At 31.6% G+C, this 20,596-nt stretch overlaps 1 protein-coding gene across 2 annotated transcripts; it reads left to right on the top strand.

Annotated features, from left to right (window-relative positions):
• Positions 1–7,580: 7,580 nt before the first annotated feature.
• Positions 7,581–19,232, top strand: LOC125077638 (protein yellow). Of its 2 annotated transcripts, none has more exons than XM_047689622.1 (4): positions 7,581–7,674; positions 8,081–8,316; positions 17,580–17,768; positions 17,936–19,232. In XM_047689622.1, the coding sequence occupies exons 2-4, from the start codon at positions 8,091–8,093 to the stop codon at positions 19,003–19,005; spliced, it is 1,485 nt and encodes a 494-aa protein (XP_047545578.1). In that variant the 5' UTR covers positions 7,581–7,674; positions 8,081–8,090; the 3' UTR covers positions 19,006–19,232. The 2 variants fall into 2 exon arrangements, with proteins under 2 accessions (XP_047545578.1, XP_047545579.1); XM_047689623.1 differs by lacking the exon at positions 7,581–7,674 and adding an exon at positions 7,708–7,743.
• The last annotated feature ends 1,364 nt before the right edge of the window (positions 19,233–20,596 follow it).

The following is a 20,596-nucleotide window of genomic DNA, read 5'->3' as shown; positions in this document are numbered from 1 at the left end:
ATAGTTATTAACGAATACATGAAGTCTATTTTCAAATAATTAAACGTAGATAGAGAGATGCCTCTGACATTGCGCGCTGGTGAGATTCCGATTGCTTCTTAAAATAGTAGTAATGCTCGACAATACGATATCCTGGGTTCTAATACGAGGCCGGATCACTGAAAACTGTTAAGAGATTAGTTATAGTTAAACAGAGCTCGGAAATTAAAGTGGAAAAACAGTTATTAGAAGATTACTAACTCCTCAATTACTTTCAATTACCTTAGTGATTAATTTGGTACACCCAGGTGGTATATTCTAAATACAAATCATATATTCTCCCTCCAAACAGGAAAATTTAGTATTTCTGTGTTCTGAATTGACATAAAAATCTCAATTCCCAGAGTTGATGTTGCTCTGGGGATATTATTAATGATTAATAACTTCCAATACCACACACGTAAATGTGTTGTGGTGATTTGCTACGCCGCCTAATATTTTTCGTTCCTGCTGTTCGATTGCCAAGCACAAGGTCATGCGAGTTACAAAATGGATAATCTTTACGTGCTTATGTACTATTATATCTCTGATGCAGATGGTTGGTCCTTGAGGTTATCCACCGTGAACAAAATTCGGTTAGTAGGACATTAATATCAACGTTATGTCCACATGACCCACACAATTAGGTAATGATTAAAAAATACAGTACCCGACTATTGCGTTGTCAATACACAATTTAATTAATTTTCTTAATGAAATTGATCATTAAATATTAACCAATGAGTTTGGATTGTCTTTTTACAAATGTATCTTGCAAACACGAGACGCGTCACATTGTTAGATATTTTAACACGAAATAACATATATCACCTCCTTTGTAATAAACTAATCGGTGTTATATATTATGTTAACAGTATAATGTACTGTCTTCGTATTTCAAGTCATGCGATAAATCCTGGCCATTAAAAACTTATCGCAAGGTTTGTTGAAACGTACAACCTTGCATAAAATACTGATTAATATGAATTGTATAAAATTCACACCTGCATTGAGCAATCAACAAATCTATACGCGATTTCTCATCGGCTTTGCATTATTCTAGTTTTAAATTGTCTTTGTTTACAAGTTAATATTTTATTTCCTATACCAAAATAATGTTAAGTGGACAGTAGTGGGCCGCTGTGAAATTTTCCACCGGTGGAATCGCAAGCCTTACTCATAACAGGAAAAGATGCCTTGACTAGATAGATATAAATGTTACATAATGATTGATCTGTCCTATTTACCCGTCCAAAATGGAAAAACGTTCTTTCCAAGTTTATAATGTTGTCATACCGCCTGCTTGGTTAGGTCTAGTGTCTAGGTTATAAAGCTGAAGATCACGAGCTACTGGGGTCAATCCTTGAGACGAGCTGATGATATTGTATGTATTTTTTTGTTACTAAATTTTACTAACCTAATGACCCTAAAATATCCGTTCAGTACCCTTCATACCTTATTCAATTATATTAATTCATAAAGTATAATCAACTTTATGTATCTAAAATCTATATACAAAAAAATTCAGACATCTAGTCTAAATATTTATTAAATATATCAACAGCAAAATACTCCGCCGTCTTAATATTATAATTATTTAAAGTATGTCGAAAACGTTAAAATGTAACCACAGAAAGCATACACGGCGGTCACAAAATCAAAACAAAATTCTTTATTTCAACTTTCGAAAACATACCAGTTTTAAGACATAACATAAGTTATAAATCATAACAGCGCTTTAACTTGACCTTGAACTCAAAAGCCATTCATACCTCCAACTTGAGACACAATTGTAACATTTATAACTAAGTTACGGGCGATAAACACATAATCTAAGTTATGAAACTATAAATGGTTGTGTTTATTTTATTAAATAACCATTTTATCCCTCAAACTGCCGTCATTACGAATTATTATAAAATATTTGTTAGGCTACTTGATGGAATTTTAAACTAATATATATTATTAAGGAATAGTTGTCTATATTTGGTTTGAAACGAAGTTGTTATCGTAATATTAACAGCACGTATTGTGAAATAGTAACACTGAATCATTATATTTTATTTAATCATAATAGGAATGTGGATCGGGTTCAGTTGATGGTAAGTGGTCACCACAACTCATAGACATTGACGCCGTTATTAATATTAACCATTCCTATGGTGGTTAAGATTGCCTGATCGTGGTCTCATATTCGTACAGACTTCTGTGTACTTTTAAAATAATGTCTTGGCTAGCTTTCTTTGATATTAATCTTTTTAGTCAATATCGATCAAGTCGTCAACATATTTGTTTCATTTCAAAATGACCTTTTCATATTATTTAAATAACCTAATTTTATTTAAAATAAAAGGTACTGTTACGTGATCATCGCCAATTTTACACCTCTGTAATATCTGATTGGTTTGTTTAGAAATATTCTTAATTTCCTCGGATAATCGTCAGAACACTTATAGATATATCAATATACAATAGTATTGCTTTACAATTTTATTTACAAAAGACCACATTGCAATATTATTTTAAAGTTTTAAATGAATCTCGAATATAACGAGAGATATTTTGAAACAATTTCTTACATAATATTATTCATATGTAAACTAAAACGAGTTGTATTTTTTTTACAAAATTTTAAAAACATTTTCTATTTTTTTTTTTTTTAATACAAAGTAACCTACTTATTGCAATAAAATGTTCGGCCGCAACACCATCCATAAATTAATTCAAATTTGATTTCCTGCTTTCTTAATACATTATTACTTTCAAATCAAAATCAAAAAATATATTATGCCGATATCGAAATATTTTACGACACGCGGAAGTAAATTGGATGTGACAAAATTTATTAGAGCCAAGACATAATGTTGCGCAATGATTAGATTAACTTGGATAATTATTGATTTTTTTTTTATAATTCAATGAGAATTAATTACAGGTAATACATTTATCTATATCAATATATACATTTGTATTATTGATAGTTTAAAATCAGTAGATAGCATCTAGACGGCCCACGTATGTTCTATGACAAGTTCAAACCTAGACAAGCGTTCATGAGTGTTGGCTTAATTTGTATTTATAATATATCTTCATCTTAATAAGTTAAGCGATGAAAACCTGGATAGTTCGGCTTTAATTCTACCACATGTAATCAACAATATTTTGAAATAAGCTCCAAGTCGAGTTATATATTAATTTATTAGAACCACATACTAACATGTTTCTTGTATGTTGTAACATTTAACAGAAACATTCGTAGGTAAAAAAGATGCACATTATTTTACTTACAATTATGACACAACTTATATTATGCAAAATATAAGTTGTGTCATAATTTCACATGGATGAATATGTATATTATATATATGTAATTTGATATTACTTTTGCTTTATGTTGTTTTATAATTATTCGCAAATATTTATTTAGATGGATATTAAACAAGTGCTGGCCCAACATTAACCCCTGCGGTACTCCTGGTGAAATACTATGATATGTTTGAGACACATAGCTCTTATTACATTTAAAAAAAAGTCAATCAAACATGAATAAATCTATAACAAGAGTAGAGAGAGAGAGAGAGAGAGAGAGAAGAAGAAAGAAAGAGAAGAAATTTATTCCTAGTCAATCATATAGTACTAAATATATTACTAGCAAACTCACCAACTTATTTCGTAGCGCGACATAATCATGTCAACGCTTAATATATTTTTTAAGTGAGTGTTTGAAACATACATCACATACATAATACTGTCTTAAAACAAGTTACTTTCAATCAAATGTAAGAACATTGATAAATTCTATTTAATAGACCGTATGTTAAAACAACAACACATTCGAAATTTAAAAATGAATAAAATATATAACAGGAAGTGAATGCATGACCATAAATAATTACCAATCACGAGATAAGAAACAAAACCATAATTCATCAAATAAAACACTTAACAGATTGCACGTGGAAGTAACCTTGGCACCACTTTAACATAAACTCTAACATATAATACCTTCTGGCACATATCCTTATGTTTAAGACATTAATTTCACAGTGTGCCAGATTATGTGTCTCCCTTTGTCACGTGGAAGCAATCACTCTTATGTGATAGACCCTTTATAGCATATTTTATATTTAAAATGTTATTTATATTAGCATTCTACGAGAACAGAATTTTTTTTACCCATGTTTAAGAATAAAGCGTATAAAATGTGGAAACCTGCTGTCATAGTATGGGCATGTTATGCGGAGGAATGAGGACCATCTTGCGAGGAAGGTCTTGAGCATGGACGTGGATGAAAGTAACGATGGGTGGTTTGAGTTTAAGACGATATGGCTGGAAAGAATGTTACTTGTGAGATGACATCAGAAAGAGAAGAAGACATGTTGCGCCGACCCCAAATAAAATTAGGTTAAGGGCAGAAGAACGATGATGTTTAAGAATATAGCCCACACGGAGATGTATATGTGTGATATAAATACATTATATTAAATAATATTACAACATTCATAGTTTACGTTCATACAGCCAAAGTCAAAGCATGTCAATCTTAAATCAATTCAGTTCTTAGATTAATGGCTTCTAGTTCTGTCAACCAGGCACATATTATTTCGCCAATGTTACGTAGGAATGTCAATCTTAAAAACCAAAAATGCGTTTTGGCGTTTCCTTGTGTTTTTATAGTAATAACGACAAGGTTTCGACCAGCTAAGCTCCATTTTTCTTTCCTTCATATTTTTTAAATAGTTCGAAAATAATAACATAATATAAGTAGTTATAAATTCATTTAAGCAATTTAGTAGATTATTTCCTCTCTTACCTGTCTTACCAAAAATAAAATGTATGTCAAGTACTGCATTTCTAAACAATGAAACAAATAATGACATACACTTCTATGATGTTGAATATAATGTTAAACTCTCATCCTCGCATCGATTTCCTCGTGCCTGAGACTCGAGCTGTCCTTCTCAATCTTGACGATGGTATAACTTCTGATCTACTTTTTTCTACGTACAGCATCGTAGAAGGATCTTTTGTATGTTGCTAAGATTCGCTGAAGGCAAAGTTAACAACATATATATCAGTGTTCGAAAATGTTATAATAGTTTTAATGAATTTATCACGATTAATCGATATTTTGGTAAATAATGGATTGTTATTATACATAAAGACAAGGCAAACGAGGTTTCATGGGTAAATCGGTATTGTTTATGGAGATATCATTAAATGGTATTATTCCAATTTAAAATATTAAGAATATATGAATTTTTATTTAACAGCGACAAACGGTGGCTATCACTGGTAAATTTTGTATTGAAAAAAATTATATCATATTTAAATTATGATAATTTTACACAAAATTATAATATTTTATGAGATTCGATATACATCGCATTAGAATAATATTCCTGCTTAAAACAAAAAATTACCATAAATTAAAAATATTTTTATTTATCACTTTTCGAATGTTTTCGGTTATATTTATGAGATATACAATTTAGACAAAAGCTTTTCTTGTTGGTAGTACTTTGTACAATCGCGCCTCCAACCAAACAGCAATTAAATACTTAGTTTGTCGTGTTCCGACTTCCGGTTTCAAGGGTAAGTGAAACAGTCTAACTAACAAACACAATAGACACATAACACATTCGTGGCTCATTGATGATGTAAGGGATGATTAATATTTTATAAAGAACTATTATCTTTTGCGGCGGTGGTAACCACTTACCATCAGATGCAATTACCAATATACCTGTGACATTGATTGATATTTGAAAAAATGTTTCTAAGAAAAAAAAATTTACCATTACACCGGCAAAATACTTTGCCAATACATTACAAAAAAAAAATTATACATCCAGAACGTAAAAGGCAAAATAAACTAATGAAATGCGGTTGTATGTTTACCTTTGGAGGTAATTATGGCCAGAATACTTACTACTTTATCTGTATCGTAAAATCTAGTACAGTAACTGCCTCGCGGGTCTAGTGGCGAGCTTGCAAGGTTGCAGATCATAAGGTCTCAGTATCGCATCGCGTCGTAAACATTAAAACTATTTGATATTTTTTTACAAAACCAAACTCATTCCGCACACTCACGCTTCAAACTTGAACCCAAAAATACTAAGTACCTACTTCTGTTTGGTGGTAGAATACCTGATACCACCCACTCGTATCTATCCAGGCAGGCTTACACAAATCCCTACCACCGAGAAACTTTAATGAACTTTCTATAATCTCTATGGTACGTGGTCCATGAATCTCATGTAATTTATATAATTGTATAATATAGCTGATCATACAGTTTAAGCTCGTATGCTTCATCGATATACTTTCGCTCTAATTTTTTAACTTAAGGTCGGAAGAATTGTACAACTTTGACGTTTGGAGGTTAAATACCACGCAAAAAATTCTGAGTCCATTCGCCTAATAGAGAAAGCAATTATAACATTTAATTTGACTATTTCAACACTGACTGTCACGATTTGTAAATTATATTACTATTTTTTATAATCATTAATCCTGCCATTTAATTCGCTAAATATTTAAATTACAGTCTACGACCAGTTCACTCAAATTCCTTATGTATGTTTTATATCAAAATATACACCAGCTAACCGTATGAAAACAATAAAAAGGGTCAAAAACAGGTACAATATTAATAGCTAAACAAATACAAGCACTTACATCACACGCACATCATAATATTTGTGTCAATCCGCGACTATCGACTTATGTCTTAAGTAAAAGAGTACTTTATTTTTTCTTTGATTTTTTAATAACATGATGCGTCTTGAATTCAATAAATATATATTTGATAAAGTAATAAAGTAGACAATTAAATTAAGCGAGCAATTAGCATTCATTGATTTTCATGCAGGATGTATCGATTTAATTGAATATGATTAATGAAAAAGATTAACTACTGAGTTGATTATTTTTAAAACAACATACAGTCATAACTCATTAGGGTAACATTGTGTTTAATATATCTTGTAATTCAAATATTTAAGAGTACTTTTTTTTAAACAATGGTATTTAATAAAAACTACAATAACTAATATGAATAAAATGTCATAAGTATTTTAGTTCAAAAATTTCATTCATCAATGTTAATAAAAAAAGCACAAAGAAAACTGTGTGTGGGTCAAAACGTACGATAAACTCGTGTACGTAGCGCCCGCACGTGATACATTACCACAGACCTACAAACGATAACATTTTATAATTCAACGCAATATTATTATATAATGAAGCAAAATAATATAACCCACTCGAGTAACTTCATTATTTCACTATTCAAATCAAAATCATTTTAATTTATTTTTTTATTATTTGTTACGTCATATCAAATTTTAAAACTTAATTTACAGAAAACTTAAACATTGATCGCTTAATTCGATTATATTAAATGTTTTCAATGTGTGTATATTCTATAAAATGTCAAATTCGATATTTTAATTGAGATGAAATTGCTCATTAAAATAAGACTTGAATAATAAAAAATATTTTTTTGAAATAGTCAAAATATATCCGCTGTCGCAGCTAGTTTTTGAATGCTAATAGTCGCCGTCTGTTGCGTAAGTTTTCAACTCTGCGCTCATTCCCTCGACAGTTTAATCGTTGGAAGGAGAAGATGGAGGCACGTTTTAAATAGTAGGGGTGAGTTGATATATTTCAGTGTATACCCAACAGCCAAGACAACTGGCTTGTCCGGCACCAGCGCGAATTGTACGTACAGCCGTAAACATTGCCTTACCGAATGTTTGCTTCATAAGTATACATCATAAGACGGAAACACTTGATTTCACATCATATTTATAGCTTCGGCCAAATAATTGCCGGAATTTGATATCACCGATTTGATTTATTTACTAAAAAAGCGGGAAAAAATCAAGTACCTTGCTAACATAATAGTAATCGCAGTTATCGTTTAGTCAAAGTGTTCAGTGCTATTTATGTCAATACAATTTGGGATACTGATTTTCAATTCGAAAATATTTAACGCAGTGATTTCATTTATATTTAGTTTTATTATATAAAAACTAATAATCCTTTTCTATTTCAGACTATTCAAGATGGTGATAAGGATCCTATTAATCTCTGGCCTCATAGCCGTCGCTTCAGCGGCGGTGAAGCTCCAAGAGATGTACTCGTGGAACGTGTTGGATTGGAACTACCCTGACCAATACTCGAAGCAGCAAGCTCTTCAAACTGGGGGCCTCATCCCGCAGAACGCTCTCCCCGTCGGTATTGAGCGGTGGAGAAATAAGCTGTTCGTCAGCGTTCCCAGGTGGCAACCCGGTAAGTTTAGATGAGCTCATTACTTGGTACAGAAAAGGGAATTAACAACAAAAAATACATAAACAACTTAATTTGTATTTTATATGTATTGTACATAATAAGGAAAATTCAAATTTTTACGTCAATTCATTTTTAATAATAAAGTCGAAATAACCCATTATTTTAATGAGCTTCCCTATACCTACGAGTTATGTAAATTACATAATTAATGATCGACGTCGATTAATATCAATATAAAAACATAGTAATTTATTTCAAACAGATTTAGTGTTGGTATAATTACAAATTTGATCGATCGAATGTGGTTGTTTATTTAAAAATACTGCCATATAATAATTATGCCACAAACTCATCATCGATCAACGTATAATTAATGTTAGGAATTAAAAAATATAATTCGAAATATCTAAAATCAAAACAAACCAAATCTAGATAAAGTTTCGCCATCATAAAATCAAAATAAAAACTAACTACTGTTTTATCTAGTAATTAAACTCAAGGTCAGAAAGGTAATTTTGGTTTGACATGAGATATATAGGGCGCATGAAATACTAAATTAGTATAAACGTTTCGCAGAAAAACTAATAGGTAACCTACGATCAGAAAAGTAGTGTAGTGTCGAGTATCAGATTGCTTTTTTTTTACTATACTGTGTGTGTATATTTGTAATCTATTTTTTATAGAAAGTGTATGAGTTATCGTTACCTTTTATAAAGTCGTCGCACATAGTTTTTAATTTTCGTCACGGAATGTTCTCTTCAGGTAAAATTCCAAAAAATGTAATTATTTCTTTGATATGGTGAAATAGGCTTTACTTTTTCGAGGTCAATAGAACATTCATTGTGTAAATAATTCAGCTAAAACAACGCCTGTTCGGATCAATATTAAAATTATTGAATAACATTATAATAATTATCGAACAATATAACGTGGTTGTTACGATAAGCAAACATTTATATTAACGTATTTATGAAACTATTTCAAAAACAAGTGAAACATGACCGACGGGGACCAGTCGTTACTTGTCAAATTTGAAACTACTACCATTGCCTCAGTGAGTGTGATAGATAAATGATTTTATGCTTAATCATAAATAGTACAGTCGTTACAACATAGACTGCAAAACAACCACATTATATACATATAACTCCAACGCGTTCCAGATAATTTGAATATTTAAATGATTATGTTACGCGGGTTAAATAGACAGTTATGTTAATAAAAAAATTAAATCGTCGAATTGTTAAGGTCATATTTATTAGCTTATGTAACTAAATTCAACGCTATAATATTTTTTTGGATTTCGAAACTATGAAATTGCGTTTTTGGTTATGTATTTTATGAGGTTAAAATTATGTTTAAAAAATAACATTCGTTTACAATAGAACGTATTTACGGCACGCCTGTATAGCTTTTCTTAACAACTATTTAAATTATCAAATTAATTTACATAGTATGAATATATTTTAATATTCAGTTAATGTAAATACTCCTTATCGTTTAATTTATATACTTAACTATTGATCGAGTGCCTTAATGAAATTTCTAGATAGACTTTAAGATAGGGTTGTAATAGGCATTATATTGAATAGGTGTTGCATTATTCGTTGATTTTCATTATTAATTTAACACATATATTGTACACTTGAACAGTTTTTAATACAATTTAAATAGTGAAAATGAGTATGAACCGATTTCCTTTCAGGATCCTCTCGGTAGTCTACCTTCCGAACTCGTAGCAACTTTGTGTCGATTCAAAATTACTCATAAGAACCCACTTGATTAGAGTTTACTTTGATTTCATTTATTATTGTATTTTGAGTGTAAAACATTTGACTACATGAGATAAACGTAAAAGCTTACAAATAATTTTAAATATCACAAATTTAAATGGCGTCAAGAAAGAGGAATCTCAGGTTAAAAACAAATGTTAATGTCGAAAAATTATAGAAACGTCGGTTTATGTGCTGAGTCCAAGAGAACGAATCCGTGTCATAATATCGTAATAAATCTCGGGGAGTTTTATCAGCATTTGTAGGTATCACTAACCGCATATTAGCTTTCACGGTAATTGTACAAATTAACTCGGTATGCTGCAAGTTGTCAACTTAATTATTAAAATTGTAATCTAAGTGATCTTTGTTACATGATAATAATATAAGTTTTTATTTTTATTATGAATAGTATAGTTAATAATAGTATAGTTATTAATAATAATATAATAAAGGTTTACCCGCAGACACTAAAGCTTATGGAACATCAGACAAATGTTTTAATTGTATTATTATAGGCATCTTAATTACGAAATTGCGTGATGTTTGGTTACGCCCTGTTGATTTCATAATCACTGTTGCAATAGATCCGCGTTTTATTATACATACACGCCGCTTAACAATAACTATTGAAAAAAAAGTATAATGATAAAATATTATAATTTATTTTCATAATATTAGTGTCAATAGCGCTACGTTTAACGGACGGTCCGTTTTATTACGATTGTCATAGATTCGAGGCTCATTCTAATGTCCACTCCTAGTTGATATTCCATATAAACTCCGATTCTGCTTTTATTTGACAAAAAAAAAACGGAGTAAAAGAGAATTAAGATTAATCGGAAGTGATAAAAAATATGGAACCTTCTTTAATTAAAAAAATAGCGTTCAGTAACTTGGAATAGCAACGATCCGACATAGCTTGAGTTCATAGTCATGCGTGCAAGGTTAAAGGGTAGGCATGTGTAAAATCAGTTTTGAACACCGTTGCTAACTTAACCTTGCTACAAATTAAGGTAACGATTTTATATACTTAAACTAGTTGAACCTGCGCCTTTACCCGCGCGAAATTTATAAAACACAAACTTCCAACCTTGTTTACCTCCTTAAGGGTGGAGATTCGTAAAGTCCGTTCTTAGCGGATGCCTACACCCTATAAGGAAGGTTCCTGCTAAATTTGTATTGAGATTTCGTGATGAATCAGCAAATGGTATTTCGCTTTTTTACGTATAGACCTTATTACATCCTAAAAACATTACTAACTGAACTTACAAAATATTAAAGAATTTATATTATGCTCATAATTCTTATCGTTAATTGCTTTTTTGATCTAGTTAATAAAACTTCTGGTCCCAAGAACCTTGCTTCACGGCCTTGGCACAACCAATTAAAAGGATTTTTGTCAGGAAACTCTTAACACCTATAGCTTTAAAATTTGAGTCTAGTATAGTATCTCATTCCCGTGTATCAAAATGCATGTAAAACGGATCATTCGGCACCTGGTCTGGTTGTGTAGGACTGTCGGACTATGAATTTGGCCAAGTCTTCCACGTGACCGGTATTGATGATTGGCAGCCGTACGCAAATGTTTTCTAGGCACACGGCTTTGACATTGATTTTTATATATGCGATATGTATTCGCCCCCGTGAACAATATTACTTAGGATATCAAACTTATCATGATAGTTATAGCATTCCAGTAAACATGAATACATTTCTTTCTTATTTCAAGCGCACTTATCTTCGTAAGTACGGACAATAAAAGCGAAGGTTGACTCTAATCCGGCGTTACTTTATATGTTTACTGTGTTTATTGCTACGAGTCGGTCGTGTAGAACATTACAATCCGCTTTAACTACTAAACAGTGAGGTTACTTATGTGTTGGTTTTAGGTAATACTAACGGTAAACGAAAGTTGGAATTGAACCGGAGACTTACAAATTCAAAACACAACGTCATCAAAAATCTTGTCACGTTTTGTCTATTTTTACAAATTTGGTTTAACTGTGACCAGGTTGTGAAAAGTTAATATTACAATCACTTTGATAAATACACTTTTAATCAGATTCTTGACTTAGTGACTTGACTTAGTTCTTAAGTGTATAAATATTAATTGTTGGATAAAACATTTTAATTATTTTTATAATTGGCAACACCAACGAACGAAAAAGGTTTCTTGTCAAGACATCCTTTGAAGTCAGGACGTCGATAGTATTGTGATATATGGATATAAGCAATTGAAGTAATTATGAAACTAACACTTCAAGTGAAACATGTAACCACGCCCGCAAAAAAGTTGATTTACAACATTTTCAACTGCGTTACTCAAATACAATTACAATGGCGATATAACCTGAATACTTCATTGATTATCGACTTGCACTAATATAAATATACTTTAATTTATTCTAATCACGAATTGTTAATTTTGAAATAGATATCGGTAATTATATCGCAATGCAAACTCGAAATAAATATTCAATTCAATTCTTAGTTTAAGGGCTTTTAGTTGTGCCGACAGGGCACAGGTTATTTCGCCAATGTCACGTACGATGGAGACGACACGAAAGAGATTGATTGGTAAATTATGAAGACTAGCATAGTAGAAGCAATTTCCTTGTTAATCCTTAACCTAGAACAACATAAACATTAAGGGTTAATAACTCGAAATATAATTTTCAATTCGTCCTTTGACTTTGACATTCGATTAAATATTTTTGAGTGAGGTCAGGCAAGCCTTTAATGTCGCATACAATACAAAATACAAAAATAAAACGTTTCGAAAACTCGTCCGGTAATGTGTTGCAAGTACAAAAATATATTATCAAAAATGTTGATTTCGTTTAAACGGTGTACGAATCAATTGTAACTTCTCTATAAAGACTTGTATCGCATTCCGGGTTTTCGTATTTTTAATTCCAAGTAAGATTCCAATTTAACAAGAATTTAAAATATGTAAATATAATCATTCGAAAATTCCTTTTCAAATTTTATGAATCATTTTTTTTTAATTATATAAATTTATTGAGAGGGTAATTCAGACTTCAGTGATATTGTGATTGGTGAGGACTTACTTGAGACACATTTCAAACAGAATCACTTCTAGTCAATATAATTATAAACCAATATGGTAATAATGGGCCCTAGAACGTATTTCTAGGTCGTCCCTCTCGCAATCTACAATAACTAGACAGCTCAGACTCAAAACAAATATTATATTTTGTTGGAACTGACTACCAATTTTCTATTTCCGAGCTGCTACTGAGACCTGCTTGGCGGAAAATCCTGATAACTTTTACTATTTTTGCGACCTTGATTCCGAAGTCGAAACAAGACGTCCTTCAATAGTAAACCCGAAATTATAAACCGCCGCTACTACTTACTATAGGCTAATACCTACTACGGCTATGCAAAGCTATGTCAATGCCTTTCTTTAAATCATTTCAATGATCGTCCCACGCTCTGACGTTACCTGACAGACAGTCGCTCGGCCGTGTTACAAACATTACTTAAGCCTCGCCATAAGGCCTTATAAGTAAACCTGGGCAATTAACTGCGCCAAAATAAGATGCAAGTAACGTATAACATAATAATGAAAATTAAGACTAGCGATAGATGATTTTAGACATTGGCATTGCGTCCTTATATTACCTACATTCTGCCAGCAAGTTACCAACTATTGGGATGGGTGGATCGTTCATTCTTACGGTACCATGCTGAATTCAGAAATCGTGTAAACCATTGTTGTAAATATAATTTTAAAAAAAAGTTCGTTTGTTTGCAAAAACCTACGATACGATTTGGAAGGACACCTTGGGAATGACATGATTGCTTCCAGGCTATATTTTATATAAAACGCTAGGTTATTTTCTTCGGTTCTTAATTTAACCAAGATTTCAAGTTTCAACTTGAAATCTGTACAACTTGTATAGCTTATCGTGTAATATTTGCGATTAAGAAATTGTATGTATATTAAAGTGGTTTCAAACATTAACATATTATAGAGCTCATTACACGGTCAATTCAAAATTGCTTTGGTAATTTTAAATGCAATAGTTACTTCATCCATGCAAGCCACATAAAAAAATTATCTAAAGTGTACTAATATTAAAAAATAACTACAATAGATCCTGGTCATTCATCACAATGAAAAAGGTTTAAAATTTTTAATGAAAGAGTTTTTTTCGCAAATAAATAATCTGAATTTAATTATCATTTAAATTTAAATGTTATTTCCACTCTAAAATAGTTACTTTTCAAGTATCATAAATATCCCACTACTGGGTAAGGCTGGGTAATTTAATTCGCAGCTTTTCCCACCACGCGGCACCACTGCAACGTATACGCAGACATATTTGAATTTTATCCAAAAACAACACAAGTGTCAGTATATGAACCAGAGGCCTTCGGTTAAGATCCAGATATTCTAGCCACTGAGCTACCTATGCTCATTTACTTACAAAGTATTGTATTTAAATTTAACATGAAACCTGTACGCATTCGTAGTTGCGTAGTACTTCAACGAATCAAAGATTGGCCTTAAGCCGAATGTTACATATCTACTGCTAGTAGAGCAATAAATTAAAATCATTGATAGGTTTCATAACTTTAATATTATGTTATAAAAAATGATTATCTTATCTGTACTGCTTACAGCATCATCTTCTAATAGTGAAAGTCTAAACCGAAGACGTAACTGTTAATTGGCTTGAAAATTTTCTTTTCTTGTTTACTTAGTAATATAACAAATTACATACACAAACAAATAAAAAGACTAAGTATAAGAGTCGTACCAATCCCTTGAAAGAATTTAAATCAGAACACAAACACACAATCGTACAGACTACATAAAAATCTAAATTATAATAAACAGCAAAAATCGGATACATGATCTACACTTTCAAACAAATAAATAAAGTCTTTGCTAATTCATTAAAAATTACTGCTTTGCTGATCTACTGGCTACTTCGAGGGTCAGATCTCGGGTCGCGCAATTCAAGTTAAGTTGTATCGAAGTTAGTCTGGTGAGGATGTTATACTCGCGAGCCTCTGAGTCGCACACCGGATGTTCCGGTCACGTAGAATTGTCTTCCTATCGAATTATAAGAATAAGGGAATAAGTCCATCTGTACATAGTTAAAATAAGTCAGCACAATAATATTTGAAAAAATAATCTTATTATTTTAAACAGTGTCGTTATTTATTGAAATATTTAAACTTTTCATAAAGTTAATAGTTCAATAATTTATCATTAAATAACATTATAATATAACTGTAATAAAGATTTATAAACAACTGTTATGTAAAGTGAAAAGTTTACTCCAAGGCCTATTTTAAAGGTTTAATGAGTGGAAAATTTTAAAGTTATGATAATGCATGAATACATAAATTAATTTGAGGCAAACCTTAAAGCGATTATCTTACGCGGACACCGTTATGTAATAACTCATTACGACCTGATGGAACTTGAGCAATTCTTGCTACTAGTGTTTATTTATTATATATATACAATTAGTCCCCGCCCGCGTCTTCGCCGCATTTGAGCACACGTCAGGTGTTGGGTACCCTGTGTCCTTCCCTGTACTCCCGACATGAGGATGCAAAATTTCATGATAATCTTGATACTTGAAAGCGTAACAAACAAAGTCACTTTCGCCTTTACAATAATAGATATTATTTAGGATACCATTTTCTGAAATATCACAATGTTAGTACTCGGCTCAATCAAACGCGACATCAGACAGACACGTCCTTAATATTCATACATATTTTATATATATATATTATATTTGCTAAAACTTTTAATGATGTATTCCAAAAATTTATAGATTTATCCTTAATCGAAATACTTTGGAAACCTTTACTATCTCATAAGGATAAATATGAATTTATGTTTAGAACATCTAATTTAAAATATATTTTAAAGTTACAATTGTAATGTTATTTGAAGATAATATTTTCGTGACTAAAGTATGTGAACGACGCCTCGGACACGGCTCATTAAAAATAAATCTGGTCTAGTTTATTTACAATTACTGACCACGTTCAATGTCAAATTAAGACACAAATAAAAACGAGTTTATTTATAAGATATTATTTTCGGAGAAAATAAAGCTTTTATTTAGTATTTTATAGGCTTTTACATAAATGGTGTAATGATTTCAACATATGAGATATGTACATCGTAGGTTAAGTCCTCAAATTTAACTTCGACTTCATTAAATAGAATAGAATCAAAATCAAAATAAACTTTATTTAAAAACGCTCTTAAAAAAATACCGAATTGCCAGGCGGTAAACGTGTAATAAAAATAAACGATTAAATTTATATATTTTATCTATGTAATACGTCATGTACAATAATATCGCCATTTATTAAAAAAAAAGATTAGCATGAGCTTCGAATTAATGATTTGTGAAACAGTTGTGTCATCACTCAGTCATCATAACATGTCTTGGATAACTCGCATGTCAACAACATACCAACGTTCCAATGTGTACCTGTTGTATAATACCTACTGCTTATAATGTATGAATTAAATTCTATAAATCCGTTAAATGTACATTAAAATTGTGAATAAGATGTAATTATTACGTTTAGGGATTGGGCGAGTATTGGTACCCATATAATTGAGTAAAGTTTTAATTAAGGATTCAATACTAATTTGGTTTTGACAATTAATGTCTCAGCGTCACATAACTCAATCATTTGTTTATGTCTGCCACTGCAGCTGGTGATCATATTGATATGTTCTCGACTAATTTATAACACTTTAACTTTTTTTTTCATATGACACGGTACCTTTTGAATCACATATTGATACTTACGTATTACAATATTTTTTTTAATTGAAAATAAACAACTGCTTGTAAATAATTTATATGATCATTAACGTAGTACTTAATCACTAACATCGCTGAGTAATTTTTTTTTTAAATTTAAGCCTATTTCGCTCTAAACTGGTTTTTAATTTATGGCTTCACTCGCGTAATTAGCAATACAAACTATTGACGTTATTATTTGCTACTATTGGACAATATTAAGGCTCGTGTCGGCATAACATTTTAATTATATAAACTAGAAAGGCCCATAAAGGAAATGGTTACAGAATTTGTTGTCGATGCAACTCAATAAATAGAATATTGTGGATAACAATTTGAACAAATACTACTGAGTTTTAATTTGTTTACATAATTAATCCTGAGCTCGCGGGTGAAGAGAAATATCATGAAGAAGCAGATGTATGCTACACACTTGTATTCAGCCTCGGATGCATCCATGTTGAAAACATGTTCCAAACTTTCTCCTTAACATGAAAGATATCCTTTTACCTGTGGTCGTTATTATCTTACTATGATTATATACGTTTGGTTATTTCTATTAATTAAATATTCTCAATACTATCTCTCTATAGCTTAAAATGAAAATTCATCATCATTAATATCCTAAAAAATATAATAATCATTTAACAATTGTCTTTTTTTGTTTTAGGTATTCCTGCTACTTTGAACTACATTCCTTTAGATGCTCCCTATGAACCATCACCAAAGCTGACTCCATACCCAAGTTTCAAAGGCAACGAACTAGGCAACTGTGAGAGCGGTCTGACTACAGTTTACAGAGTCAAAGCTGATAAATGCGACCGACTCTGGGTTTTGGATGTTGGCACTTACGGATACGGTAAATACAACTGTTCTTGTTTAATATAAATACTAAGCAGCTGTAGATGCATTTAGACTTAGCTTATGTATATGAGAAACGAACATGTAATTATCATTTAAAATAAACTTCAGCAGATAGTAGTTCAGGATTTATTGACTTTATAATGTTTTTATTTTTTATTTCAGATCCTAACGTGACCAATGTCTGTCCTTATTCCTTAAACGTATACGACTTGAACACTGACCAGCGCATCAGGCGATACGTTTTCAGACCTGAGGACATTGTTTCAACAACTTTCATCGCAAATATAGCTTTAGACGAGGGTCACACCTGCGATGACACTTTTGCCTATTTCTCTGACGAGCTCGGCTATGGCCTTATCGCTTATTCTTGGGAACAAAACAAGTCATGGAGATTCAGCCACAGCTACTTCATGCCTGATCCTCTTGTCGGAGATTTCAACATTGCCGGCCTTAACTTCCAGTGGGGCGCTGAAGGTATATTTGGTATAACCACATCTCCAATGGGTGCTGATGGTTTTAGAACACTTTACTTCAGCCCTCTATCCAGTTACACAGAGTTCGCCGTTTCCACTCGAATTTTAAGAGACGAATCTAAAGTAACCGGTTCATACCGCGACTTTAAGGTCGTCGGTTCCCGCGGACGTGACACACATACCACTGCTAAGGTAATGGACAGTACTGGTGTCCAACTTTATAGCTTAATCGATCAAAATGCTATTGGATGCTGGAACTCGGCCTTCACTTTAAATCCACAAAATACTGCCGTCGCTGATAAGGACGACGTCGGTCTCGTGTTCCCTAGTGATGTGAAAATCGATGAGGAAAGAAATGTTTGGGTAATTTCAGACAGGATGCCCGTATTTTTAGAATCAGAATTAAATTATGGTGATATCAACTTCAGAATCTATGTTGCGCCATTAGACAAGCTAATTGAAGGAACTGTTTGTGAACCTCAAGTGCCGAAGACATTTCCAAACTTCGCTCCGCAAACACCTTTATACAATCCACGCCTAGAAACAATTTCTCAAATTCCACCACAAATTTTCTTGCCCTCTACATCTCAGAGGGGCTCAAAAACTTCTTTCAGCACCTTACCTTCCCAAAACGTAATTCCAAAAGTATCGAATTCATTGATATTTTCTAAGCAACCTTCTCAACCGTATTTCATCTCATCATCGCAGTCAGGTATTGCAAACAAAAACCCATGGTGGCTGAAAGATTACCAGCTATAAAATTTAGGTATTTCTCAATGGAAGAGAAAATCTCCTGAATATACATAACAATAAATATTATCTCGTAAAATGTAATATTTTTTATCAAAGAAAGACATTGTTTAAGGTGTGGTACATACGCTATAATCATCGATAGCTTTTATGTATCATTTTTTGTATTTTTACATAAGTTTTGTATAAGTGTTGTAAATCGAACTTATCTTATTTATATTTAGCGCGATGCATGTCAGTTTTGTATCGAAGTTTGTTGTTGTATGAGTTGATGTATTTAGTAAAATTGTGTGTCCTAAAGTATAAAATAAATGAGTTAAATGTGTTTTCTGGTGCGTTATTTATAAACTATATACCTAATATTTAAATGTTGCTTATGATACCTTCTGCTATAGTGCAGTCATCAGTCATGTTTAAAGCCATATGTCAATAGCGCAATGGTTCACGGGCGATGTAAAAGTCACAGGATCAAACCTTACCTCTTGGGCTATTGTCATCTCCACTCCTAACACAAGAGATCAGCTTAAAAGGAGGGGCCAATAGGAATATTAGTAATTCCATAATTAATTTGGGGCATTGCTAGAATTCTTTAAAAAATGACAATAATATATCATTAGAAATTTTCATTGACATTTCGAATAGCTTGATTTTGAAAAAAAAAGTGCTTGCAAGAGTTCGTCTTAATCGTAAATTCACGTCGCTGCGATATCGGGTATAACGCAGGATTCGAACCACCAAATGACAGGCCGTGCACATAAAAGTGAGACGATTACACCGTACGAAGCTTGGTCAAACTCAAAGTCAGAATATTTATCAGTATTACATTCACATATGGAATATAAAAAAAATCGATCCCAACGTAAACTCTTTAGGGTTTTTTTATACAATTGTTATTTACAGAGGAATTATTCATATTTTTAGTAGAAAAAAACAAGGAACGATCGTTTCATTCCGAAGGTACGTTATGAGTTATAAAGTTAGTAGTTTTACAATATCCTTTAATACACGAACGTTCCTAAATGAGGAACTACACTTATTATATATATAAATATATAAGTCGACCGATCTTTGTTGGTTTACAGATAATTATAATATGTATAGTGTCTACAGAATGAAATACAACGCTAATGTCACATTACATATTACTGTTCTTAAATAATGATTCAGCGACGCAGAATTGAGGAATCTCGTTGTTTAAAAAAATTCAAAGACATTTGCCACATCCCGATCAGAAGCATTAGGTTAATTGTCACTAGTTAAACTGTTTACTTTTATACATATGAAAAAGAGTTATTAGGACGATTCTGTAAAAGAAAAACACATTCAATTTATATGAGAAAGCTGAAAGGCTGTGTGTTATTGTAAGCAAGGATACGAAAGGAACGTACGTAACACAAAATAATTTCATGTTATCAGAAATGAGTAAGAGTTGAATTTAGGTTAATAGAAAAAAGAGAAATAAAATAATAATGAACAGAGCACAAAATGACTGATTAAAGATATAGATTGATGACCATGAAAAGATTCTGCGCCGAAATTTTATTTGAGTTTATTTATATTGATAGTATCTCAAAATAAGGTTCCTTTTTGCAAGGGCAAG

Source organism: Vanessa atalanta, chromosome 4, assembly GCF_905147765.1.
Source record: "Vanessa atalanta chromosome 4, ilVanAtal1.2, whole genome shotgun sequence".
NCBI lineage: Eukaryota > Metazoa > Arthropoda > Insecta > Lepidoptera > Nymphalidae > Vanessa > Vanessa atalanta.
Note: the sequence above shows the minus strand (reverse complement) of the source record. Positions and strands in the feature narration are given on the sequence as shown.